This window comes from Ochotona curzoniae, unplaced genomic scaffold (genome assembly GCF_017591425.1).
Source record: "Ochotona curzoniae isolate NIBS_2020 unplaced genomic scaffold, NIBS_Ocur_1.0 contig_605, whole genome shotgun sequence".
Taxonomy (NCBI): Eukaryota; Metazoa; Chordata; class Mammalia; order Lagomorpha; family Ochotonidae; genus Ochotona; species Ochotona curzoniae.
Genome location: NW_024466491.1, coordinates 1,133,320 through 1,159,161, shown reverse-complemented (window position 1 = coordinate 1,159,161; position 25,842 = coordinate 1,133,320). Strand labels below are relative to the sequence as shown.

The 25,842-nt window shown below is 62.1% G+C and overlaps 1 protein-coding gene across 1 annotated transcript; it reads left to right on the top strand.

The window, feature by feature from the left end:
- Positions 1-373: 373 nt before the first annotated feature.
- On the top strand, positions 374-25,591 carry NOTCH3 (notch receptor 3). The gene is made up of 34 exons (XM_040990419.1): positions 374-494; positions 2,631-2,709; positions 5,860-6,002; positions 6,095-6,436; positions 6,556-6,678; positions 6,782-7,015; positions 7,770-7,925; positions 8,023-8,208; positions 8,434-8,547; positions 8,734-8,847; positions 9,038-9,271; positions 9,395-9,505; positions 9,699-9,891; positions 10,318-10,469; positions 10,631-10,741; positions 10,892-11,050; positions 11,609-11,834; positions 11,946-12,147; positions 12,319-12,466; positions 12,620-12,804; positions 13,108-13,240; positions 13,371-13,625; positions 13,707-13,819; positions 13,998-14,294; positions 14,331-14,599; positions 15,684-16,022; positions 17,275-17,429; positions 17,643-17,865; positions 18,323-18,407; positions 19,749-19,911; positions 20,438-20,742; positions 21,402-21,549; positions 23,257-23,354; positions 24,500-25,591. The coding sequence occupies exons 1-34, from the start codon at positions 374-376 to the stop codon at positions 25,589-25,591; spliced, it is 7,008 nt and encodes a 2,335-aa protein (XP_040846353.1).
- Positions 25,592-25,842: the final 251 nt, after the last annotated feature.

Genomic DNA, 25,842 nt, shown 5'->3' with positions numbered 1-25,842 from the left:
TCGCAGGAGAGTCCCCGAGGAGCGCCTGGCTGGCTGCGCGCTCTGGAGCCGCTGGGATGGGGAAGGGGGGACCGGCCAGGGTCTGTGCGTGCCCCTCCCGCACCCTCACCACCTAGGGGGGAAAAAGGGAGAGCCCTGTCCGTGCGGGTGCACGTGGGGCAGGGACCCCCGCCCCCTCGGCGCCCTCTCCCCAGCAGGGGCGCGCAGGCTGGGCCGGCCCCGGAGGCGGAGCGAGCCGCCCAGGGCTGGGGGCGGGGAGGCTGGGCGGCAGGCTCACTCGGGCGAAGTTGGCGGCGAGGAGGCTGGCCCGGGACGCGCCCGCAGCCCGGGGAAGGAGGGAGGAGGGGAGGAGGGAGGGTCGCGGCAGGCAGCCATGGGGCCGGGGACCCAGGGCCGCCGCCGCCACCGCCACCCGGCGTCCCCACCGCCGCCCGTACGGGCGCTGCCGCTGCTGCTGCTGCTGCTGCTGCTGCTAGCGGGGCCGGGGGCTGCAGGTGAGGGGCAGGGGCGTACGGGATCGGGGAGGGATAAGAGAAAACGGGACTTCTCCTCCTCCCGGGTTAGGCAGAGGCGGTGGGTGGGGGGTGGTCGTGGGAGCCGCGGTTGGAGCAGGGGCGCGCGGGAGCTTAGGGGAGCCGGGAGGTGAGAGCGCGCTTGCCAATGCCAGGGTGTCGCAGGGACTGGAAATGAGGTTTCCAGTGTCCCGGAGGCCTTAGGATCAAGAATCCAGAAGCGATCGGGGCCCAAGACGGGCGGGATCCAGAGTCTGGGGTCACCCCCATCCTACGCGCGCCCCGCACCCCGACCCCAGGCTGGGGGGACCGTCTCGTAGAACCGCTCCCCATTTTCCGAACGCATACCCATTTTCTCTCCGCCCCCCCCCAACTCCCCTCCCACGCCGCAGACTGCCCCGGACGACCAGAGCCGGGTGGGTAAGGGTGGGAAGAAGGGGGCCGGGGAGGGGAGGGGGCGCCAAGTTCTCAGAGCTCGAAACTCGGGGAAAAAACTTCCCAGGCCGGAGCGCGGCAAGACCCGGAGCCGGATCCGGAGTCGGAGCCCCGGCCTTGCCCCGCGCCCCTTCCCCTCCCCACCGAGCGCAAGGAGCGGCCCAGCTCCCCTCCTCTCCTGGCCTAGGGAAGCGGGTCGCCCCCCGGGACCCCACTCCTTCACGGGGAAAGGAGGGAAGGGGCGCGGACCCGCGTGTTCCGCTCTGGCTCTCTGCGCCCCCTCCCCAGCCGGCAGAGCAGGGGGCTCCCCTCCTCCCCGCTGCTGCTCCTCCACCACCTCCTCCTCCTCCTCCTCCTCCTCCTCCTCCTCCTCGTCTCTCCCCTCCCCCCTGCTCGGGACAATGGCTTCTGCGTCTAGACACCCCCTCCCTCCCGGCCGGCCTCGCGCTGTCTTTGCCAGACAAAGCGGCTGTGGCACGGGGTGGTTGGGGGCGGCAGAGCCCAGGCTGTGGGGGCGCCACTCCCAACTCCGTCAGGGGAGGCCTGGGCAGCCAAGGAGGGTCGCAGGGTCCAGGACCTGCTTCTGGGACTTTGAGGGGGATTGCTGTTTGTGAGCTGGGCTGGGGGGGGTGGGAGAGGTGGGAGGGTAGGGGGCGGTGAGGGGGGGTGGAGGACTGGTCCGCGCTGGACCAGCCCCAGGGCCTGAGCAAGGGAGAGCCAGAGAAGGAGGACAGGATGGGGCAGGACTGAGCACACGCATGGCCTGTCACACACACACACACACACAGCTCCGGGTGCCATGCAGGGTGCACACGCTCCAGCTGCAGCACAGCGGGCGGGCGCACACTCAGACACACCTAGCACAGATTCCAACACAGCTGCCCCGTTCACGCACACACACACACAGATGGGTGCCCATGCCTCCACACAGTCCTGCATGCACACACACACACACACACACACACACACGTGCACACCCCTGCACGCATGAATGGGCTTTGACACACAAGTTGCTGGCTCCCATGGTGTCACACCAGGGCCTGACAAACACACACACACACAGATTGACCGAGGACATATCACTCACACACACACACACACACACACACACACACTGTCTTCTGACCCAGCCACAGTTCTCAGCTGTCTGGTGGGACTGTGACCCAGCCACACCCTAGAGGGATACAGCCCTTAGGGATGGGGACACAGGATGGGACACGGACACACACACACACACACACACACACACACTGCCCCTGCAGCAGGAAGTGTTGCCTGCTAGAGACCGCCTGAGCCCACGAGTGAACCCACCCACCCACACCGTGGCCCACCTCCCAGACCCATCCTAGCAACTGCCGGACGCCCCGCAGAGGGGTGGGCAAGAGCCCTGGGCCCCAGAAGGAGTCTGGCGGCTTCCTTGGGCCCCCCACATCTGGCACACATCAGCCCCTCCTCCTGCCTGCCCCCCCTTGCGTTTTCTCGTGGTTCCCAGGGTTTGCTCGAGCTGGCAGGGACAGCTGCGGCTGCCCCAACAGCTGGGGCTGGGGCGGGGGGCCGTGGGAACGGAGGCACCCCCAGCCCACCAGGCAGCTGTTGCATGGGTGGGGGTTAGAGGTGGGGTGGGAGGCAGGGCTTCCTGGACACCCCCTCGCGACCTTCCTCTCCCTCCCGCTCCTCCCACAGCTCCCCCTTGCCTGGACGGAAGCCCCTGTGCAAATGGAGGTCTTTGCACCCAACTGCCTTCCGGGGAGCCGGCTTGCCTGTGAGTGCCTGGCCCAGCGCCATCCGTGGGGTGGGAGATCCTGCTTGGGGGTGGGGGGCACCTGGTTTGTCTTTGGCCTCTGTGGGTCCAGCCACTTCCTTACCTGAGTTGCTGAGGCTCCAGGGTAGCCTCCCTAGTACCCCTACAGCCAGGAGGCCAGCAGGGGGGCTGTGGAGTCTTGCCCTCGCCTGGATTCCAATTCTGCATTTATGGAGGGGAGGGCAGGAATTAAAAACAGACAACAGAGCTTGGGTTAATGTAGTAAGACTTTGGGGGGGGGGGACAAATATACTGGGCCTCAGTCTTTGCATCCGGAAAGTGGGCGTGAGGACGAAAAGATGCAGGTCAAATACGATTGGCTGAACGGAGTGCACTCCGGGCATACAGTGGGTGCTCAATAAAGAGGCGTGATTATTGGGGACGGGGAGGGTTTGGCTACCTAGGTGCTATAATTAGCAGGAGTTCACCCAGTCACCAGTTACGGGTTGATCCAGATGTATTGATTCCAACTCTTTTGTACCCAGGCATGGGTTACGCCCAAGCTTGGGACCCAGCAGACCCCTCCCTGTCCCCGTGAAGTTAGACGCGCACGGCGCAGGCTGTGTGTGTGTGTGTGTGTGTGTGTGTGTGTGTGTGTGTGTGTGTGTGTGTGTGTGTGTCTGGGGTCCCAGCTGCGCTCACCTTCTGTGGAGGCACAGCCATCCTCCCCCTCCGAGGGCCGGCCGAAGCTCGGGGTGTGTGCGTGTGTGTGTTTTTGGAGGAGGGGAAGGTCTAGGGCAAGCGTAACCTCGCTTGCTTGGAACCGCTCTTGGGGACCTGGCTGGGACGCGGGGAGACCCGGGCGCCTGCGCGGTGCCAGCTCCTGGCCTGGAATACAGCCGACAGGTGAAAGCGCCCGCGGCTGCCCCGCCTCCTCGACAGGTGAATCACCGGTGCGCGCGGCCGCCCGGAGCCCGGATCCCCTGGAGTGGAGCGGGCTCAGCGCCCACCCCTCCACACTCACCTCCCCAAGGCCTGGGCTGTGGGAACCGCTCTCCTGCACCCCTTCCCGTCCCCATCTCCTCCAAGATCTCAGCTACTCCTGACCTCAAGGGTTGCTCCCCCGAGTCTCACCCTCTCCTCCTTTTAAACAGGCTGGTCCCCACTCCCCTTTGGGCTTTCCAACGTCCTCCTCACTCCCCATCAAACCCCATTCCCTCTTGTTGCATCTCCAATCCCACCCGTCTGCCCTCTCCCCTTCCCCCTCCGGCCCCACAGCTCTGGCCCTGGGGCGGGGCGCGCGCGCGCGCGCTCGGCATTGGGGTTGGAACCGGCCCGACCGGTCGGTGGCGGCGGGGGCGCGGGGGCGCGGAGCGTGGGAACCCGCCCGGGGCGCCGGGAGGGGCCGAGCGCCAGCCGCACCCCGACCTGGTGGGGGCTGCAGGACCCCGCGGGCCGCGGCGCCCCCTCCGCTATGGGGGTGGGCGTGGGAGGGTTTGTTGGGAGCTGTGCCCTGCCCTGCCAGAGCCACCTGGCCCGTGCCCCGACTTGCTTCGCTGGGGGCCTAGGGGGGTTAGGAGGAGAGGGGGTGAACCTTGTGAGTGACGCTAAAGGACTGAGTCAGCGACTTCCCTGGGTGCGCCTGGGGCTGGAGAGTCGGGCTGGGTGGGGAGTTGTTGGGGAGGGGGGCGGGAGCGGACCCTGCGTCCTGTGGAAGTTTCAGGTGAAACCCAACTTGTTGCCAGTTCCCCACCCTAAGCCAAAGCTGCCCCTCCTCCGATGGGCTTAGGGTGGTGATGGTGGGGGGCTCCGGGCTGAAACACAGGGGCCCCTCCAAACCCAGCTTCCTCCTCCGGCCTGCACCCAGAGGAAGGTGTGTGGCAGGGGGTCCTGGGTGAATGGGGCAGAGGGCTACAAGGATTAGCGGGGGGTCCCTGGGAGTGAGCTGGTAGGCCGCCTCTGGTTTGTCTTCTCTGGGCTGGGTGTGCCCGCCCCCCCGAGGTGATCGGCTGGACTCTGAGGTTTTCCGGCCGCTGCCCCATCACCCCGAGGGTCTTTGCCCACAGTGCCAGTGTGCGAAGGTGCCAGCCCCAGGCCCTTCACCTCGGTTGCCCTGCCCCACCTCCTCCTGCTGCCAGCCGTGCCTTGGACACCAACAAAAAGCCAGCATGACCTCATCTGCAAAATTATGTCTGCAAAACTTTAAAAAATTTTTTTTACTTTCTTGTACTCGAAAGAGTGACAGAGGCGTTTGGTTTGGTTTTTCTTTCTTTCTTTCTTTTTTTTAATGAGGGGACAGGCAAAGTGGCTTACACCTTGGTCGTCTGCCTGCAGTGCTGGCATCCCATAGGGGCACCAGTTCGAGTCCTGGCTGTTCCACTTCCCATCCAGCTCCCTGTTACTGTACTTGGGAAAGGAGCAGAGAACGGCCCAAGTGCTTGGTTGTCCGTAGGAGACCCGGAGGAGGCTTCTGACTCTTGGCTTCAGACTGGCTCAGCTCTAGCTCTGGCGGCCATCTGGGGAGTGGACCAGTGGACGGAAAATTCTGCAACCTTGCCTAGCGAATACGAAAAGCAAAATGAATCTTTAAAAAGAGAGAGAGGTTGGTGCCCGCAATGGGCCAAGCTAAAGTCAGGAGCCAGGAACTTCACGAGGGTCATACTTCCTTGCGTGGGTGAGTGGCCAGAGGGCTCAGAGCATTTGAGCTCTGTCCCACTTGCTGTCCCCACGGGTGGCATTCCAGCCGGGAGCTGGATTAGAGCCTGCACCCCAAAGGAGCTGTCAGTATTCCAAACGGCAGTTCCCCCAAGATCTCTTTTTCCAATAAGGGTCGCTCCTTGTCCCAGCTGCTGTTGGGCATCAAGGACACTCACCATGCCCCGTGTGGTTCTTGTCAACCCCCTGCTGGCATGTCATATATATTAACTCGTTATCTGTGTGTGTGTTCTCTTTGCCTGAGCTGGCTCTGAGGACCGGAAGGGTAAGGAGCATGGCGGTCCCTCCCTGTCTTTTGTGGCTCCGCGCGTGTAGTAACCGCTTAGTGTTGCTTTGTCTGCCTGTGTCTCCTTGCGTGTCTGGCGTCTGTGTCCGAGTGCCGTCCCCTCTCCCCAACCCTGTGCTGCCCTCCCCATCCACCCCCTCCCCTCGCCATTAAGCTATCTCTGCCCGCAGGTGCCCACCAGGCTGGGTGGGGGAACGGTGCCAGCTGGAAGATCCTTGCCACTCGGGCCCCTGTGCCGGCCGGGGAGTTTGCCAGAGCTCCGTGGTGGCGGGCACTGCCCGCTTCTCCTGCCGATGCCCCCGTGGCTTCCGAGGTGAGAAGAGGGGAAGCCCACCCCCCCAGGCAGGCTAAACATGTGCTTCCTCCAGCAGCGTGTGCACACACACGTATACTCTCTCTCTCCAGGCCCCGACTGCTCCCTGCCAGACCCCTGTCTCAGCAGCCCTTGCACCCATGGTGCGCGCTGCTCCGTGGGGTCCGATGGTCGCTTCGTCTGCTCCTGCCCGCCGGGCTACCAAGGCCGCAGCTGCCGGAACGACGTGGACGAATGCCGGCTGGGCGGGCCATGCCGCCATGGGGGCACCTGCCTCAACACGCCAGGATCCTTTCGCTGCCAGTGTCCCTCGGGCTACACGGGGCCACTGTGTGCCAGCCCGGCGGCCGCGCCCTGCGCCCCATCTCCATGCCGCAATGGGGGCACCTGTCGACAGAGTGGTGACGCCACTTACGACTGTGCCTGCCTCCCTGGTGTGCAATAGAGATGGGAAGGGAATGGTGGGGTGCCGTGGGAGGGTAGGGGGGAAACACACCGGGCCAGCTTGTCTGTGACTCGCCTCGTCCGTCTCTGCCCCTCTCCTCCTTGTTAGGGTTTGAGGGACAGAACTGTGAAATCAATGTGGACGACTGCCCGGGACACCGGTGTCTCAATGGGGGCACCTGCGTGGACGGCGTCAACACCTACAATTGCCAGTGTCCGCCTGAGTGGACAGGTGGGTGGCGTGTGCCCTGCCTGGGCGGGGGCGGGGTGGGGAAGGGAGGGAGACCTTGAGCCAGATGCCCGCACGCCTGGGTGTGTCGCGTGTGTCCCCGCAGGCCAGTTCTGCACGGAGGACGTGGACGAGTGCCAGCTGCAACCCAACGCCTGCCACAACGGGGGCACCTGCTTCAACACCCTGGGCGGCCACAGCTGTGTGTGTGTCAACGGCTGGACGGGCGAGAGTTGCAGCCAGAACATCGATGACTGCGCCACGGCCGTGTGTTTCCATGGGGCCACCTGCCACGACCGTGTGGCTTCTTTCTACTGCGCCTGCCCCATGGGCAAGACCGGTGAGCGGGGTGGCTGCTGGCCTGGGAGGCAGCACCCTGGGGCCGTGGCACGGTGCGCAGAGGGACGCTTGGCGAGAGTCCGGGAGGCTGAGGCGGAGTGTGTGGGTGGTGGCTGAGTTTTGGGGGGTTAAGGGTGAGTGTGGGAGGGAGGAGGTTGGTTCAGGGTCTGGGGTAGAAGCTTCTGGAAGGAAAGGCTACTGGCAGGTGTAGCTGAAGAAGACGGGACCCTCGAATGCATGACACATCGGACTCTGGAACAGATGCTGGGGGGATTGGTCTTACAGTGTGTTAAAAAAAATTAAATCCATATATATATATATATGTATATATTTAATTCTGAGGCAGAGGAGACACGGACAGAGAGAGCAGCCATCTGCTGCCTCGCTCCTAAATGATTACAGCAGCCAGGGCTGCGCCAGGCTGAAACCAGGAGCCAGGAGCCTCTTCTGGGTCTCCCACGGGGGTGCAGGGTCCCAAGGTTTTGGGCCGTCCCCCACTGCTTTCCCAGGCCACAGGCAGGGAGCTGGATGAGAAGTGGAGCAGCTGGGGCTTGAGCTGTTGCCCCTATGGGATGCCGGGACTTGCAGGCAGAGGATTAGCCAAATGAGCCTCCAAGTTTTAGATTTTTAAAACAATATATGAGGGCCCAGCGCCGTGGCCTAGTGGAGAAAGTCCTTGCCTTGAAAAGCGCTGGGATCCAGTAAGGGCGCTGGGGGGACGTGTCTGCTTTTGACCTGTGCCCACCCCTTGGCAGGCCTCCTCTGCCACCTGGATGACGCCTGCGTCAGCAATCCATGCCATGAAGATGCCATTTGTGACACCAACCCCGTGAACGGCCGGGCCATTTGCACCTGTCCCCCGGGCTTCACGGGTGGCGCGTGCGATCAGGACGTGGACGAGTGTTCCATCGGTGAGGGGGACGGGGACAGCAGTCCCGGGGGAACAGCGGGAGAGGCAGAGCCTCAGCTGGCCCTGCCCACCCATCCCCTCCCTCCTCTCCGCCCCAGGAGCCAACCCGTGCGAGCACCTGGGCCGCTGCGTCAACACCCAGGGCTCCTTCCTGTGCCAGTGCGGCCGCGGCTACACGGGCCCGCGCTGTGAGACCGATGTCAACGAGTGTCTCTCCGGCCCGTGTCGCAACCAGGCTACGTGCCTGGACCGAATCGGCCAGTTCACGTGCATCTGCATGGCAGGTGCGTAGCGGGGCGAGGCACGCTGAACCTCGGATGATGGACGCCTCCCTTTTGGTGGGAGTCAAGGTGGACCCTTGCAGAACTGGCCGGCAGGTCCTTTGGAAAGCGGGACAGGGGTTGGAAAGCGAGCTGCCCGCCAAAGTATCTCGGATGGGCGGTGTGCCACCTGCTGGAGGAGGGGCTTGGGAGTCAGGCAGGGGCGCATCTCTCACCACCCTTTCTCAGGTTTCACGGGGATCTACTGCGAGGTGGACATTGATGAGTGCCAAAGCAGCCCGTGCGTCAACGGCGGCATCTGCCGGGACCGCGTCAACGGTTTCAGCTGCATCTGTCCCTCGGGTGAGGACCTGAGCTGTAAGGGACGGCCCTTAGCAGGTAGCTCCTCCCAGAAGCCACACGTCCCGGAAAAGAACTTAGAGCCAGACAGGAATGGTTGCGATGCTGTCTGAATCGCACAGTGCCCCCTCTCCTTACCATCGCCACCCCACTTCACTTCCCACCCTCCCAATCGCCCCCCCGCTCCAGGCTTCAGCGGGGCCACCTGTCAGCTTGATGTGGACGAATGTGCCAGCACGCCATGCCGCAATGGCGCCAAGTGCGTCGATCAGCCAGATGGCTATGAGTGTCACTGTGCCGAGGGTGAGTGCCAGCATGGGGGGGGGTGGTGCCAACCGCAACCCTTGGAGCTGCCGGGAGCGGGACCACTGTTGGGAGGTGACATGGAGAGAGACTCGGAGAGCTCGCCACGGGCTGCGGGTGGACCCTCGAGGGTGGGTGGAGTCTGACCAGGCTCACGGGTCCACCCACCCACCCACCCACCCCGCTCCAGGCTTCGAGGGTACCCTGTGTGAACGCAACGTGGACGATTGCTCTCCGGACCCGTGCCACCATGGGCGCTGTGTGGATGGCATTGCCAGCTTCTCCTGCGCTTGCGCTCCGGGTTACACCGGCACACGCTGCGAGAGCCAGGTGGACGAATGCCGTAGTCAGCCGTGCCGCCACGGGGGCAAATGCCTCGATCTGGTGGACAAGTACCTCTGCCGCTGTCCTCCTGGTACCACTGGTGAGGCCGCGGGGCTGGGCCGGAGCTGTGCACCTGCTAGGGGCGTCGGGAACCACGGGACCTCAACTGAGATCTGGGGACCCTTGCTTCTTGCCCGCCCCCCAATTCTCCTTGTCCCCTTAGGTGTGAACTGCGAGGTCAACATAGATGACTGTGCCAGTAATCCTTGCTCCTTCGGGGTCTGTCGCGATGGCCTCAACCGCTATGACTGTGTCTGCCAACCTGGCTTCACAGGTGGGTGCTGGGAAGGGAGTCCTTGGAGGGCCAGGGGGCCAGGGATGGGTCTCTGTCCTGGTTCACGCTGTGTCCTTTCTCATCCACACGAGACTCTTCCTGCCCCCTGACTACTCTGCGTGCCAGGTGGTACCCAGATACAGGATGTCTCCGTTTCCCCCCACCCCCACCCCCGCCCCCTGTGATTCCCCAGGACCCCTTTGCAACGTGGAGATCAATGAATGCGCGTCCAGCCCTTGCGGCGAGGGAGGCTCCTGCGTGGACGCGGAAAATGGCTTCCGCTGCCTCTGCCCGCCTGGCTCCCTGCCGCCGCTCTGCCTCCCCCTGAGCCACCCCTGTGCCCACGAGCCTTGCGGGCATGGTGTGTGCCACGATGCGCCCAGCGGGTGAGGCCCCTCCTGGACCCCTGAACCATGGCACCTGCACCCTCAGCCTCTTATTCACCTGCTAACCACTTTCTCTTCCCCTGCCCACCTGCTGGCCACTCCCCCTTCTATGCCCACCTGCTGGCCACTCCCCCTTCTATGTCTACCTGCTGGCCACTCCCCCTTCTGTGCCCACCTGCTGGCCACTCCCCCTTCTGTGTCCACCTGCTGGCCACTCCTCCTTCTATGTCCACCTGCTGGCCACTCCCCCTTCTATGCCCACCTGCTGGCCACTCCCCCTTCTGTGCCCACCTGCTGGCCACTCCCCCTCTCCTACCCACCTGCTGGCCACTCCCCCTTCTGTGTCCACCTGCTGGCCACTCCCCCTTCTGTGCCCACCTGCTGGCCACTCCCCCTCTCCTACCCACTTGCTGACCCTTCCCGCAGGTTCCGCTGTGTGTGTGAGCCTGGCTGGAGCGGCCCCCGCTGCAGTCAGAGCCTGACCAGGGACATCTGTGAATCCCAGCCCTGCCGGGCCGGAGGCACCTGCACCAGCGACGGGACAGGCTTTCACTGCGCCTGTCCCCCAGGAGTCCAGGGTATGAGTCTCCTTCCTGTCCCTTCCAGGCACCCATGTCCCCCTCTTCCCATTCTCCTTTGTTCCTCTGGGGCCCTCTGGCTGGTGGTGGGCTGCATGGGGGCGATGGAACAGAGAACCCTTCGAGACCACCCGTCTCTTTCCACCTGTCTCCCCACACAGGACGTCAGTGTGAGCTGCCGTCCCCCTGCACCCCGAACCCCTGCGAACACGGGGGCCGCTGCGAATCAGCTGGACACATGCCGCTTTGCTCTTGTGCCCCCGGCTGGCAAGGTACATCCTGGCTTGTTTCTCCTCCTCGTCCTTGCACTGTAGCGTCCCAGCTCGCGAGGAAAGGGGGTTGGCAGCTGGAGAAGCAGAAGGGACCTGGGGCTAGAACTTTTGACCTGCCAACCTCGGGTGTTACCTTGCTGTCCGCTCTAGGTCCTCGGTGCCAGCAGGATGTGGATGAGTGTGCTGCTGGTCCCTCGCCTTGTGGCCCCCATGGCACCTGTACCAACCTGGCGGGGAGCTTCAGCTGCACTTGTCGCAGGGGGTACACCGGCCCTTCCTGTGACCAGGACATCAATGACTGTGACCCCAGTGAGTGTGGAAGGCGCACTTACACTGCTTCCTGGGCATAGAAAACCCACCCACCTTGGCACTGTTTTGGATTTTATTTGAAAGGCAGAGAGAAAATTTTTCACTTGCTGGTTCACTCCCCGAATAGCATGAACCAGGAATGTAACCGGCCTCCTGCGAGGGTGACAGGGGCCCGAGCATCTGGGCCATTTTCCATTGTTCTCCCGGGACACTGGTGGGGAACTGGATCAGAAGTGGAGCAGCCGGGGCTTGAACTGGCCCCTGTATGGTACACCGGCAGTAGCTTAACCCACTGTGCCACCCCACTGACTCTCTGCTCCTGGGCCTCATAAGGAGGCGTTCTGGGTCTCCCAGGAGTCTCCCCCTTCCACCTAATGGAGAATTTGCTTTCCTCCACACATCAGCCTGTGCCCCTCTCCCCGTCGGAACTGCAATTGCCACTGACATGGGTGGGGCAGGCTGGGCTTGTAGGGGGGGGTGGTCACCATGGCCAGAGACCTCCACCTCACCTGCCTGTCCTGGCCATCCCCCCCACACCCCCCCCTTCTCTCATGGCAGACCCCTGTCTGAATGGTGGCTCCTGCCTGGATGGTCCTGGCTCATTTTCTTGCTCCTGTTTGCCGGGCTTCTCTGGCCCCCGCTGTGCCCGTGACGTAGATGAGTGTCTGAGTAATCCTTGTGGGCCAGGTACCTGTACTGATTACGTAGCATCCTTTACCTGCACCTGCCCGCCGGGCTATGGAGGCCTGCACTGCGAGGAGGACCTGCCCAACTGTAGCCCCAGGTGGGCATGGGGGTGCCCCCTGGAGCTTCTCGGATCCTGGGAAGGCCGATGGTGGGCGGAGCCTGTGCCGGGGGCGGGGTGGGGCTTCACCTACCTGCCTTTGGCTCCTAGCTCTTGCTTCAACGGTGGCACCTGCGTGGATGGTGTTAACTCCTTCAGCTGCCTGTGCCAGCCAGGCTACACGGGTGCCCACTGCCAGCATGAAGCCGATCCCTGCCTCTCGAGGCCCTGCCTACACGGGGGCGTTTGCAGCGCCACCCACCCAGGCTTCCGTTGTACCTGCCAGGAGGGCTTCACCGGTACCCAGTGCCAGGTGGGTATGGCTGGGGTCCTGGGGAGTGGGTGGGTGGGTGGATCCTTCTGGAGGGTGTGGCCTGGCGGTTTCCAGGCTCCCCTCGCCGCCCCCCACCCGCCCCGCTCCTGTGCGCCCCCCTCCATCCTCTAGCACTGCCATTGAAGGTTTTGTTCCTTCCTCGCTTCTCAGACCCTGGTGGATTGGTGCAGCCGCGGGCTGTGCCAGAACGGGGGTCGCTGCGTCCAGACAGGGGCGTACTGCCTCTGCCCGCCTGGATGGAGTGGCCGCTTCTGTGACATCCGGAGTCTGCCCTGCAAAGAGGCTGCGGCTCAGATGGGTGAGGCCAGCGTGGGGTGGCAGAGGCAGGGAGTGGGGGCTGCCAGGGTCACTAGGAAGCATCAGCACCCCCTGGGGGGGTGGCGTGAGTGACCACCGGGACCAGCAGGGATGCCGGGTGCTGTGTGACCCCCCGCCACTCTCCTTTTCCCAGGGGTGCAGGTAGAGCATCTGTGCCAAGCAGGTGGGCAGTGCGTGAGTGAAGACAACTCGCATTTTTGCCTGTGTCCCGAGGGCCGCACAGGCAGTCACTGCGAACAGGAGGTGGACCCCTGCGTGGCCCAGCCCTGTCAGCACGGGGCCACGTGCCGTGGCTACATGGGGGGCTATGTGTGCGAGGTAAGGGCGGGGGGTGGGGTCAGGAGAAGCCAGGCTAACCCCGGGGGCAGGGGGCGGACTGTGGACCAGGAAGCGGGGTGGGTCTTGTGTATTCGTGGCTCTGGTCTGCGCGTGGGGGGTCTCTGGGAGGACGGATGGTGGGCACGGAGGGTATTTGCATGCATGTCTCTGTGTGTGAGTTTGCTGCACCTGCCGGCCGGGTGTGACTTTGGTTTTCTCTAGGAATTCCTGGAATGTCTGTCTCTCGGAGTTCAATGTCTCTCTGCTTTCTCTCTGTCTCTTGCCCCCCCCCCCCCACCGTAGTGTCCCGCTGGCTACACAGGCCACAGCTGCGAACAGAATGTGGACGAATGTGACTCCCAGCCCTGCCAGCACGGGGGTTCCTGCATTGATCTGGTGGGCGGCTACCTCTGCTCTTGTCCCCCGGGCACTCAGGGTAAGCTTCCCCAGGGTGCAGTGGGGCTGGGCTGGGCTGGGCTGGGCTGGGCTGGGGGGAGAGGTGGGTCCACCGACCGGAGATGGAGGACCCCCTTCCCTCAGCCTTCCCTCCTTCTTCCGTCCTCTAGGGGTGCTCTGTGAGATTGATGATGATGACTGTGGCCCGCCCTTGGCCTCTGCGCCACCTCGCTGCCTGCACAACGGCTCCTGTGTGGACCTGGTGGGCGGTTTCCGCTGCACCTGTCCCCCGGGGTACACGGGTGTGCGGTGCGAGGCTGATGTGAATGAATGCCGTCCCGGGGCCTGCCACACGGCGCACACACGCGACTGCCTGCAGGAGCCTGGTGGTCGTTTCCGCTGCCTCTGCCACCCTGGTTTCACAGGTAAGCGCATCATGGTGGGGAGGCAGCGGGATGTGGGGAGGCAGTGTGCTGGCCCGTCCCTAATGCCCTGTGTTTTCCCAGGTTCGCGCTGTCAGACGGCCCTGTCTCCCTGTGCGTCCCAGCCCTGCCAGCATGGGGGCCAGTGCAGGCCCAGCCCTGGGGGAGGGTTGCCCTTCACCTGCCACTGCCCTCAGGTAGGTGGGAGCGACCCCAAGATGTAGCTTGGGGAGGAGGGAGACTGGGGTTGCGGGGTGGGGAGGTGGCGCTGCTTACTTGTAAGGTGGCGCAGGTGGAGGCTGGGGGAGGAGGGGACAGCCTCAGGCGGGTCTAGTGACACTCCAAGACCACCCCCACTCCTCTCTTTCCTCCCAGCCCTTTTGGGGTCCCCATTGTGAGCGGATAGCGAGCTCCTGCCGGGAACTGCAGTGCCCAGCTGGGGTTCCCTGTCAGCAAACGGCCCGGGGTCCTCGCTGCGCCTGCCCCCCGGGTCTCTCAGCACCTTCCTGCCGCGGTACCCGGTGGTCACCTCCGGGCATCGCCAACGCCAGCTGCATGGCCGGCCCATGTCTGCACGGAGGCACCTGCCACCCTGCTGCCCTCGCGCCCTTTTTCCGCTGCACGTGCGCACCGGGCTGGGCTGGTCCGCGTTGCGAGACGCCCCAGAAAGCAGCGTCAGAGGAAGAGAAGGAGGAGGAGGAGGAGCAGGAGGAGCAGCTGGAGGAGCCGAGGTGTCCTCGTGCAGCCTGCCGGGCCAAGCGCGGTGACCACCGCTGTGACCGCGAATGCAACAGTCCGGGCTGCGGCTGGGACGGCGGGGACTGCTCGCTGAGCGTCGGCGACCCTTGGAGGCAATGCGAGGCTCTGCAATGCTGGCGCCTTTTCAACAACAGTCGCTGCGACCCGGCCTGCAGCTCCCCAGCCTGCCTTTATGACAACTTCGACTGCCACTCCGGTGGCCGGGAGCGCACCTGCAAGTGAGCCTGCCCTCCCATCCCGCACGCGTTCCCCTGGCCCTGTCCACCGCGTGACCTGTCCAGCTCAGCCTGTCCCTGCGGCCTGCCCTCTGTACCCCTGCTGCTGTCACCCAATGGGCTCCAGCCTCTCTCTGCCCGACCCTCGCACACCGCAGGGCTTCTGTACCAGGCCACAAGGAAGGAGGTGGGTGGGAAGTGGAGCAGCTGGGACTCGAACAAGCACCCCAAAGGGATGCTGGGAACAAGGCGAGGATTTTATGCAGTTGCCACAATACTGGCCGGATTTCAAAATTTGGGGGGGCATCCAAGGGAATGTATCATTATAAACTTTTCAATAACTTACTTGAAAGGCATTGAGACGCAGAGAGAAAGAGAGGTGCCAATCTCAGGGTTGCTGCTCAAATGCCCAGGCTGTGCCATGCCACAGCCAGAAGCTTCCAAGTCTCCCACGAGGGTGGCAGAGCCCCAGCACCTGCTGCCTTCCGGGGTGTTGGAGCGGAGAGGGGAGCCGGAGCGGATACCTGGACATGCCGGCTGGGGGTGTGGCCATCCCAAGGGGCACCTTACCCATGACGGCTGAGTCTTGAAGTCCACTGCCCACCAGCTTCCAGAGGCAAGGCCTCGTGGCTTGGCGCACCTCTACAGTAGTGTCAGTCCACAGCAAGTTGGCAGGCTGCCCAGAGTTACCCAATTATCAGCCTGATCTTTGCTCCTCAGAAACCCAAAACCTATATTCACAATAGCCCTCCTAGGGGAAGATTCCACACCCTTGGCGGTTTCAGGGGACTTGTAAGCTCCTCCCCGTCCATAGCAGCAGGTGCACAAACCCAGACCGCATACAATGACCTTCAGCCTAGACACATGTAGGCAGGTGCGTAGGAAATGCGTGGAGAACTCGCGTGGGCGGCATCTTGCTACCTTTCTAGTCCATTTGTAATTGCACCATCTTGGGTGGGTAAGGGGCGCTGGACCTGGAGCGAACCGGCGAATGATCTGCAGGTCCTAGCCAATCCAGGTAGCCTCGCGCATGCGAACTCGGTCCCCGGCGCCCTGACCGCGCCCTCTCTGTCCCTCCCCTTCCCAGCCCGGTGTATGAGAAGTACTGCGCCGACCACTTCGCCGATGGCCGCTGCGACCAGGGCTGCAACACGGAGGAGTGTGGCTGGGACGGGCTGGACTGCGCACGGGAGGTGCCTGCGCTGCTGGCCCGGGGCGTGCTGGTGCTCACCGTGCTGTTACCCCCCGAGGAGCTGCTGCGCTCGGGCGCAGACTTCTTGCAGCGGCTCAGCGCCATCCTGCGCACGTCGCTGCGCTTCCGCCTGGACGCCCATGGACAGGCCATGGTCTTCCCTTACCACCGACCCACGGGTGGCGCCGCTGCCGAATCCCGGGCGCGGCGTGAGCTGGCGCCCGAGGTGATCGGGTGAGTTCCTGCTGTGCATGGACCCTGGCTTTCTTGGGGCCTTGGCAACACGTCCCTGGCCACGCGTTTTAGAAGCCAGAGGTACCGCAGTGCCCCCATCCTTGTGAAGAGATCTCCAGATGAGACCCTGGTGGGTAGCTCTGCAGAATGGTAACCGGCTGCGGGCTGTTTTCTTTTAAAATTTTTATTGCAAAGATTTACAGAAAGATCTTCCATCCATTGATTCACTCCCCAAGTGGCTGCAATGGCCAGAGCCGAGCCAATACGAAGCCAGAAGCCAGGAGCTTTTCCAGGTCTCCCACGCAGGTGCAGGGTCCCAAGGCTTTGGGCTGTCCTCCACTGCTTTCCCAGGCCACAGGCAGGGAGCTGGATGGGAAGCGGAGTGGCTGGCACACGACCCGGTGCCCATATGGGATCCTGGTCCTTGCAAGGCGAGGACTTTAGCCACTAGGCTATCACACTGGGTCCTGTTTTATTTCTTTAAAAATGTATTTATGAATATGAAAGGCAGAGTTAAAGGACAGATCTTTTATCCACTGATTTACGCCCCCCCCCCCCCCCCAGTGACTGCCAGCAGCTAAAGCTGAATCAGGTGGAAGCCAGGAGCGGAAGCCAGGAGCTTCTGGGTCTCCCGTGTGGGGTACAGGAGCCCTGCTGCTTTCCCAGGCTGGTTAGCAAAGTGCTGGATTGGAAGCGGAGCCGCCAGGATTGGTACATTCATGTGTGTAGGAGCTGGCCCAGGAACAGAGCAACTGGGCCTCCCGTCGGGGCCATGGGTGTTCCAGATGCTGGCTTCATTCACTGCACCACACAGCAGGCCCTTCTGTGTGAGGGTTGACACGGAGGGCCACCTGCCCCGAGCACACACACCAAAGGGGTGTGGCTGATGGCGAAGGGACTGTCAGACTGAATCTGGGTGCACTGGGTCCTAAGCATGGGCTGGAGGACATGTGGCTGAGCAGCTGGAAGGGACCAGGGGGTGGCATCTCGGTGCACGGGACAAGTGAGGGTCTCAGATTGGGTTCCTGGAAGTGGAACTTGAATTCTGGGATCGGGTGATGCCCTGGAGGAGGGAGGGCCCGGCATGGGGAGGGAATGGGTCTCGGCTGGCGTCCCTGGCTGAGGGGGATCCCTTGCTGACCACACAGGCGCTCTTGTGCGGTAGCAGGCGGGCCTCGAGCCTTGGGGTCCGGGGGACGGAGGGCGCATGGCCAGGCCTCCCTCCAGCCCTCCTGTGCTCTCTCTCACTCAGCTCGGTCGTAATGTTGGAGATTGATAACCGGCTGTGCCTGCAGTCGCCCGAGAATGACCACTGCTTTCCCGATGCGCAAAGCGCAGCTGACTACCTGGGGGCCTTGTCCGCCGTGGAGCGCCTGGACTTCCCTTACCCGTTGCGGGATGTGCGGGGTGCGTCCCTGCGGGGCGGATGGGGGCGGTGAGGACGCAGCTGGGCCTTGGCAGTCTCCCCCCAAGCATCGCAGAGGGGCCGTGCGATGGAGACTCGGCTTCCCTAGACAGCACTGCTGGGCGCAAACCCTTGCACAGGGCTGCAAACCACACGGAGGCCCCGCCCCGTGACTGAAGCCCGGTCCCACCCTCCTCCTCCTCCTCCTCCTGCAGGGGAACCACTGGACCCTCCGGAGCCCAGCTGGCCGCTGCTGCCTCTGCTGGCTGCAGGCGCCGTCTTCCTGCTGCTTATCCTCGTCCTGGGCGTCATGGTGGCCCGGCGCAAACGGGAACACAGCACCCTCTGGTTCCCCGAGGGCTTCGCCCTGCACAAGGACGTGGCCAGCGGGCACAAGGGCCGGCGGGAGCCCGTGGGCCAGGACGCGTTGGGCATGAAGTGAGAACCCTGTCTTCCTTTGTTCCTGGCCCCCATCGTCACTGACCTTGGCCTCTAACCCTAAGCTCACACTGCGCCCCAGATCCCCGGTGACGCGCAATGCCAGCCTCCGACTGGGCCTGTCCCTCCAGAGCCCGACCATATGCCCAGTTAAAACCTGCCTCGGTGACCTGGCCACAGCCTGTACCCCTGAGCTCATTATGCAACTCTCACCCACTCCTGGAGACCCCGGCTGTGTCCCAGTGTCGCCCCGACTTCACCGTGCCCATGGCTGTCACAGAGCACACACACACACACACACACACACACACACACACACACACACACACACACGTGACCCTCATCCCCTTGTCTCAAGACCTACGACCTCAAGCCCAGAGCCCTGCCCTTGCTGCTCTGTCCTCCCAGGCTGGACACTGCCTGGGTCCCCTTTTTCACACCCCGATCTTCCACACAGGAACATGGCCAAGGGTGAGGGGCTGATGAGCCAGGTGACCACAGACTGGCTGGACTCGGAGTGCCCGGAGGCCAAGCGACTGAAGGTGCTGCCCCTTGCCCTCTGCCCTCAGGGTTCTGGGTGCGACCCTGGCAGGTGACAGGGTCTAAGGAGAGACCTCGATCCCCCCAACCTTTTGGTTGCAGGGGTTCAACTGAAGGGGTGTCTCTACCCACTTCCCTGACCCCAGTCACCTCTTTTTTTTGTTGGTGCAGGGAGAGATCTGCCCCCTGGGTCCATGCCTCCTCTCCTGCTGCGAGGCCAGCTGGGGAGGTCTGCTCAGAGGGGAAAAAAATCTGGCTGGCCCTGGCTCTATTTTCTTTCTATTGGTTTTCCCTGTGTGAAGGGAGGGAGGGAGAGAGAGAAAGATCTCCCATCCACTGGTTCACTCTCCAAGTGGCTGCAACGGCTGGGAGCTAAGCTGATCTGAAGCCAGGAACCAGGAGCTTCTTCCAGGTCTCCCATGCGGGTGCAGGGTCCCAAGGCTTTGGACCATCCTCCACTGCTTTCCCAGGCCACGAGCAGGGAGCTGGATGGGAAAGTGGAGCCGCTGTGTTTTTGAACTGGTACCCATACGGGATGCCAGCCCTTGCGAGTGGCATCTTAAGCGGTTTTACCACTCTGCCAAACCCTGGTCTACTCCTTGCCAATGGGCTAAAGCTGGGAGCTTGGAACTGCATGCGGGTGTCCCAGGAACAGTAACAACCTGTCACTGTCCTTCCTGGGACCCACCCACCCCTTTTCCAGATTAACAGTGACACCCCCACCCCACCAGGAGCCTACCTCCCTCTCCCTGTGGGTTTCCACAAGACACATCTTAGGTCATCAGGCTGTAGCGTTTCGAGCTTGTTGTGTTCGGCTCGACACAGTTGGTTCTTCCTGGTGCTGTGGTCACCTGAATGGATGCCCTCTTGGCATCACTGGGCAGTATCTTCCACGTGACGGACCAGCTTCCATGGCTGCGGCTGCTCCATCTCTCTAAGTCATCCACTTTGGGGGGGTCCGGGCTACGCCCGTCATCCGAGCAGTATCTCTCCCCAAGCACTGCATCACCCCCATAGCCCAACTCCTTATCCACAAAAGCTGCAGGAGATAAATGAGTTATGTGTGCATCTGTATGAATCAGCACCATGATGCAGCAGCTTAAACATCTGCCTGCGGTGCAGGCATTCCGTGTGAGCGCTGGTTTGAACCTGGCTGTTCCATTTCCCATCCAGCTCGCTGCTCAAGTGCCTGGGAGAACAGCAGGGGAGAACCCTCAGTATTGGAGCCCCTGCACCTGCAGGGGAGACCCCCTAATAAGTTTCTGAGTCCTGACTGTGGATGGGGGAAGCTCTGGCTGGGCTGAGAACCCTGGGTTCCTGTTCCCTGCCCCCGGACTGTGCAGGTGGAGGAACCAGGCATGGAGGCGGAAGAGGCTGTGGATTGCCGTCAGTGGACCCAGCACCACCTGGTTGCTGCTGACATCCGGGTGGCGCCGGCCATGGCACTGACACCCCCACAGGGCGACGCGGATGCTGATGGGATGGACGTGAATGTGCGTGGTCCAGGTGAGTCACGCTGCTCCTCTCGGAACCCGTGCAGGGTTCCCTGCGTTCTGATTGGACAGCGAGCGTGGCGAAGCCATCTTTGAGCCAATCAGGGTGGCCGGAGATTGGGCTGGATCAATCCTTTCAGATTTTTTTTTTTTTTCTCGCTCTGTTTTCTATTTTCTGCCTCAAAGAGTTATCTACTTAAGAGAGGAAGGTGAGGCTGGTTCACCCCCCCCCCCAAATGGCTACAGAAGCTAGGGCTGGGTCAGGGTGCAGCCGGGAACCTGGAATTGCATCCAGGTCTCCCATGTGGGCAGTGCGCCCCAGCAGTGTCACCAGCAGGGAGCTGGCTGGGGAGTGGAGCAGCTGGCACTCAAGCTGGTACCCCATAGGATGCGGGTGGATTCAGACATCGCTGTCAGTCCCTGAAGCTGTCTCGATGCTGACCCCTTGTATAGTGGGTTTTTTTGTTTCTAGTGTTTTCTGGAACGTTTCTCCCTGCTCCCCCCACCGAGTCCCTGTCCCCCACACTCTATCCCTGCAGACGGCTTCACTCCGCTCATGCTGGCCTCCTTCTGCGGGGGGACCCTGGAGCCAGCGCCCACCGAGGAGGACGAGGCTGAAGACACATCGGCCAACATCATCTCCGACCTGATCTGCCAGGGGGCCCAGCTCGGGGCACGGACCGACCGCACAGGCGAGACCGCCCTGCACCTGGCTGCCCGCTACGCCCGGGCCGACGCGGCCAAGCGGCTGCTGGATGCTGGAGCTGACACCAACGCCCAGGACCACTCAGGCCGCACGCCCCTGCACACGGCTGTCACTGCTGATGCCCAGGGCGTCTTCCAGGTGGGCTGGGCGTGCCAACTCCCCAGGGAATGCCAACAACTGAGGGCTGGGGTGGGCCTCAGGTGTTGCAGTCAGGAAAATGAGAGTGTGCAGGAGTTTGGAAAACACACACAGTCCCTAAGTGAGGGCTTTCCCACTGCATCCAGGACTCCATGACCAAGCCTGTGATATCTTGGGATGACTTTTTTTTTTTTTAAGTTTCACTTATTTTTATCGGAAAGTCAGATATGCAGAGAGAAGCAGAGACAGAGAGGAAGATCTTCCATTTGCTGGTTCACTTTCCAAGTGGCTGCAATGGCCAGAGCTGTGCCGATCTGAAGCCGGGAGCCAGGAGCTTCTTCCAGGTCTCCCATGCGGGTACAGGGGCCCAAGGCCTTGGGGTTACCCTCTACTGTCTTCCCAGAAACGGTAGCGGGGAGCTGGATGGGAACTGGACCAGCACCCACATGGGATGCCGGCGGCACAGCCTATGTCCGCCTCCGTCCCTGTGTGTTTCTTTTAGGATGTCTTTGATTTGCCAAGGGTGTGCTGGGCTGTGCCTCCATCCCCAAGCAAGCAGCAAACACCAAAACGCCCCTGCTTCCTGCATGACTGCCCCCCCCGCTCCCGGCCACTCTCCAATGGACACCCCCCACCCCCCATGTCTCCATTTCTCTTAGATTCTCATCCGGAACCGCTCCACAGACCTGGATGCCCGCATGGCGGATGGCTCCACGGCGCTGATCCTGGCCGCCCGCCTGGCGGTGGAGGGCATGGTGGAAGAACTCATCGCCAGCCACGCGGATGTCAACGCCGTGGATGAGCTCGGTGGGTGTGGAAGGGGTGCGTGGGGGCCCTGAGTGTGCCAGCTTTGACCCCAGTCCCGGAAGCCCCATGCATGCCTCACTGGCATCCTTCCCAGCTGCCCTGCGGTGCCAGCGGTCAGCACACAGCGTGACTTAGGGGACCAGAACTTCCCTGGTCACGCCCACGCACTTGGTTGGAGAGCTCGCTCTGCTGCCACCTGCTGGACGCCTGTCGTCCACGTGCAAGTTCCTGGAAGTAAAAGTTTGTTTCTGGTGCAGCTCAACCCCCCCGCAACCATGTGCATTAAAAAAAAAAAAAAGATTTATTTATTATTTTTATTGGAAATGCAGATCTGCACAGAAGGAGAGACAGAAAGATCTTCCGTCCGCTGATTCAGTTCCCCAAGTGGCCACAGTGGCCAGAGCTGGGCTGATCTGAAGCCAGGAGCTGGGAGACTCCTCCAGGTGTCTCCCATGGGTGCAGGGTCCCAAGGCTTTGGGCCGTCCTCCATTGCTTTCCCAGGCCACAGGCAGGGAGCTGGTTGCTAAGTGGGGCTGGTGGAATTGGAACCAGCGCCCCTATGGGATCCCGGCGTGTGCAAGGCGAGGATTTTTATTTTTAAAAATGTGAAATAGATAGGAGATGGAGAGAGAGGGTTTCAAACTGCCAGTTTCACTCTCCAAAGCCTGCAACAGCTGGGACTGGGCTGGGCTGTGAAGAAAGGGGCCCGGAGCTTCGTGCAGATTTCCCATGAGGGTCTCAGGTTTAAACACTTGGACCGTCATGTGTTGCTGCCTTCCCAGGAGCAGGCACAGGGGGCAGGATGGGAAGTGGGGCAGGCACAGGGGGCAGGATGGGAAGTAGGGCAGGCACAGGGGGCAGGATGGGAAGTAGGGCAGGCACAGGGGGCAGGATGGGAAGTGGGGCAGGCACAGGGGGCAGGATGGGAAGTGGAGCAGGCACAGGGGGCAGGATGGGAAGTGGGGCAGGCACAGGGGGCAGGATGGGAAGTGGGGCAGGCACAGGGGGCAGGATGGGAAGTAGGGCAGGCACAGGGGGCAGGATGGGAAGTGGGGCAGGCACAGGGGGCAGGATGGGAAGTGGGGCAGGCACAGGGGGCAGGATGGGAAGTAGGGCAGGCACAGGGGGCAGGATGGGAAGTGGGGCAGGCACAGGGGGCAGGATGGGAAGTGGGGCAGGCACAGGGGGCTGGATGGGAAGTAGGGCAGGCACAGGGGGCAGGATGGGAAGTGGGGCAGGCACAGGGGGCTGGATGGGAAGTGGGGCAGGCAGGACCCCAACTTGCATGACTATATAGGATGTGCACCTTGCAAACTGCAGCCTCACCCACTGGGCCTCAACACGGGCTCCCGAGAAGGCGATCTGTGTTGCGTGGGTGGGCATGCCCACTCTTTTATGTAATTTCATTTGGTTGCTAATTCTGAAGGGTCACGTGGGATTGTTGCTTGCTACTGTGTTGGATGGGAGCGCCAAAGGCTGGCGTTCGGCTGCGGGAGGGCCACACCAGTGTCCCCCCCCCCCCCCGTGGACGGACAGAGGCATCACACACATCTAGGCACCCTCCCCGGAGCCTCAGGGCAGTGGCGTCCCCTCCTGCCCAGCCGCTCACATTGGTCTCCCCTATTATGCCATGGTGGCTGCTGCTGTGAGAGGGGCTGTGTGTAAGCCTGGTGCTGAACCCCACCCCTTCCTACCGCACCCCCCCAGGGAAGTCAGCCTTACATTGGGCCGCTGCTGTGAACAACGTGGAGGCCACCCTGGCCCTGCTCAAGAACGGAGCCAACAAAGATATGCAAGACAGCAAGGTGAGCTCTGAGCCTGACCCTGAGCCTGACCCTGACCCTGAGCCTGGCCCTGACCCTGAGCCTGACCCTGACCCTGGCCTTAGAGTTGAGTCTTAGAGCTGGGGGGGGGGCAGCAGCTGCGTGGCTTCTCTGAAGCCCACATTCCTCACTCGTATGGTGCAGAAGCAGCAGCACCCGTCGGGCCGGGTCTGGCTGGCTAAGGTGTTTGAGCGCTTAGGGGAGTCCTCAGTTGGGAACGCTGTGGAGGTTGTGGCTTTAAAAGCCCATACAAGCTAGAGCCATGGTCATCCCAGGGTACAGGTGGAAAGGTGGGACCCACAGCAGACCTTTAATAATATTTATTATAATATATAATACATGATCCATAATATATAATTATAGAATATAGAATAATATATCTCATATATCATCCACTATATCATATCCTAAATAGTATAAATATGATATATTATACATGATATTATATATTGCATTTATATTATAGTATATAGGATATAATATATGGCATGTAATATACATCACACATAATATATTAGTATATGGTATGATATGTGATATATAATGTTATATGTTTTGTTATACAATAAATAAAACAGCAAATAAAATAAGTATATATACTATATATTATATTATATTATATTATATTATATTATATTATATTATATTATATTATATTATATTATATTATATTATATTATATATATACACTATATAGGTGGGTTGGAAGTGGGACAGCAGGGACTGGAACCAGCACCCATATGGGATGCCAGAACTTTGAGACAGTGCTAAACCCTTAAATTAATATATATTATATATTATATATTATATATGTATATTTGAAAGAGACAGGCAAAGAGATCTTCCATCCACTTTCAGTCCTGAAATGTCCCCTATAGCCAGGACAGAGTCAGTCCAAAACCAGGAGCCAGGAGTTCCGTCTGAGTGGCCCCCGTGGGTGCAGGGACCCAAGCAACTGAGCCATCCCCTGCTACCTTCCACGGGTGGGAGCTGGTTGGGAAGTGGAGCGGCCTGGACTAGAACCGGTCTCCGTGTGGGATGTTATAGCTTGGCGTGCTAAATCCAGGGGTCTACCCACGGGCCCCAAACTTTAACATCTCCCTGTCGCCTCTGCCACTGGCGCCCAGGAGGAGACCCCGCTGTTCCTGGCAGCCCGCGAGGGCAGCTACGAGGCGGCCAAACTGCTGTTGGACCATTTCGCAAACCGTGAGATCACCGACCACCTGGACAGGCTGCCGAGGGACGTGGCGCAGGAGCGCTTGCATCAGGACATCGTGCGCCTGCTGGACCAGCCCAGTGGACCCCGCAGCCCCCCGGGTCCCCACGGCCTGGGGCCCCTGCTGTGCGCACCGGGCGCCTTCCTCCCGGGCCTCAAGGGCACCCAGACAGGGACCAAGAAGAGCAGGAGACCCCCGGGCAAGGCAGGGTTAGGGGCGCAAGCCGGTGGTGGCCGCGGGAGGGGCAAGAAGTTGACCTTGGCCTGCCCCGGGGGCGCCCTGGCCGAGAGTTCGGTCACGCTGTCACCCGTGGACTCGCTGGACTCCCCGAGGCCTTTTGGGGGGCCCCCCGCGTCTCCCGGGGCCTTCCCCTTGGATGCGCCCTACGCGGCGGCCACCGTGTCCCTGGCGCAGCTGGGTGGCCCAGGCCCTGGTTGCCCCTTGGGGCGTCAGCCCCCCACGGGCTGCGTGCTAAGTTTGGGGTTGCTGAACCCTGTGGCCGTGCCCCTCGACTGGGCCCGGCTGCCCCCACCCGCCCCGCCGGGCCCCTCTTTCTTGCTCCCGTTGGCACCCACTCCACAGCTGCTCCACCCGGGGACCCCAGTGTCCCCCCAGGAGCGGCCCCCGCCCTACCTGGCGGCCCCAGGGCCCACGGGAGAGGAGTTCGCGGCCACTGGGGCCCGTGGCAGCCCCGCCAAGGCCCGCTTCCTGAGTGTCCCCAACGAACACCCCTACCTGACCCCATCCCCGGAGTCCCCCGAGCACTGGGCCAGCCCGTCACCTCCTGCCCTCTCGGACTGGTCAGAATCCATGCCCAGCCCAGCCACTGCCGCGGCCACCGCTGCCACTGCCGCCGCCGCTGCCACCACCACTGCGGTGGGCACCCCTGGGGTGCTGCCTGCCCAGCCGCACCCCTTGTCCGTCCCGGGCAACCTGGCGCAGACCCAGACCCAGCTAGGGCCCCAGGCTGAGGTCACCCCCAAGAGGCAGGTGCTCGCCTGAGCTATTGGTCCCTTCTGGGAATCTTGGCGGAAGGCAGGAGGAGGGAAGCTGGGGGGGGACACCCCTTCTGACTCTGCTCTCTCTCCCCTCATTCCATTTTAGTCTTTTCCTTGGTCTCTCTCTATATCCGTCCCTTCGCACTCCATCCCCGGAGTCCCAGGGCTAGGGCCTCAGTCTTCCTTTATTTATAATGGGTGAGGTTGAGCATACACCCTCAGCCCAGTCGCGAACCTGGGTCCTCCTCCCACCAC

Coding starts and splice junctions, on each gene's coding strand:
- NOTCH3 (XM_040990419.1), top strand. CDS start 374: ATGGGGCCGGGGACCCAGGGCCGCCGCCGCCACCGCCACCCGGCGTCC. Junction 11,051..11,608: donor CATCAATGACTGTGACCCCA/GTGAGTGTGGAA, acceptor CTCTCATGGCAG/ACCCCTGTCTGAATGGTGGC. Junction 21,550..23,256: donor CAACGCCGTGGATGAGCTCG/GTGGGTGTGGAA, acceptor GCACCCCCCCAG/GGAAGTCAGCCTTACATTGG.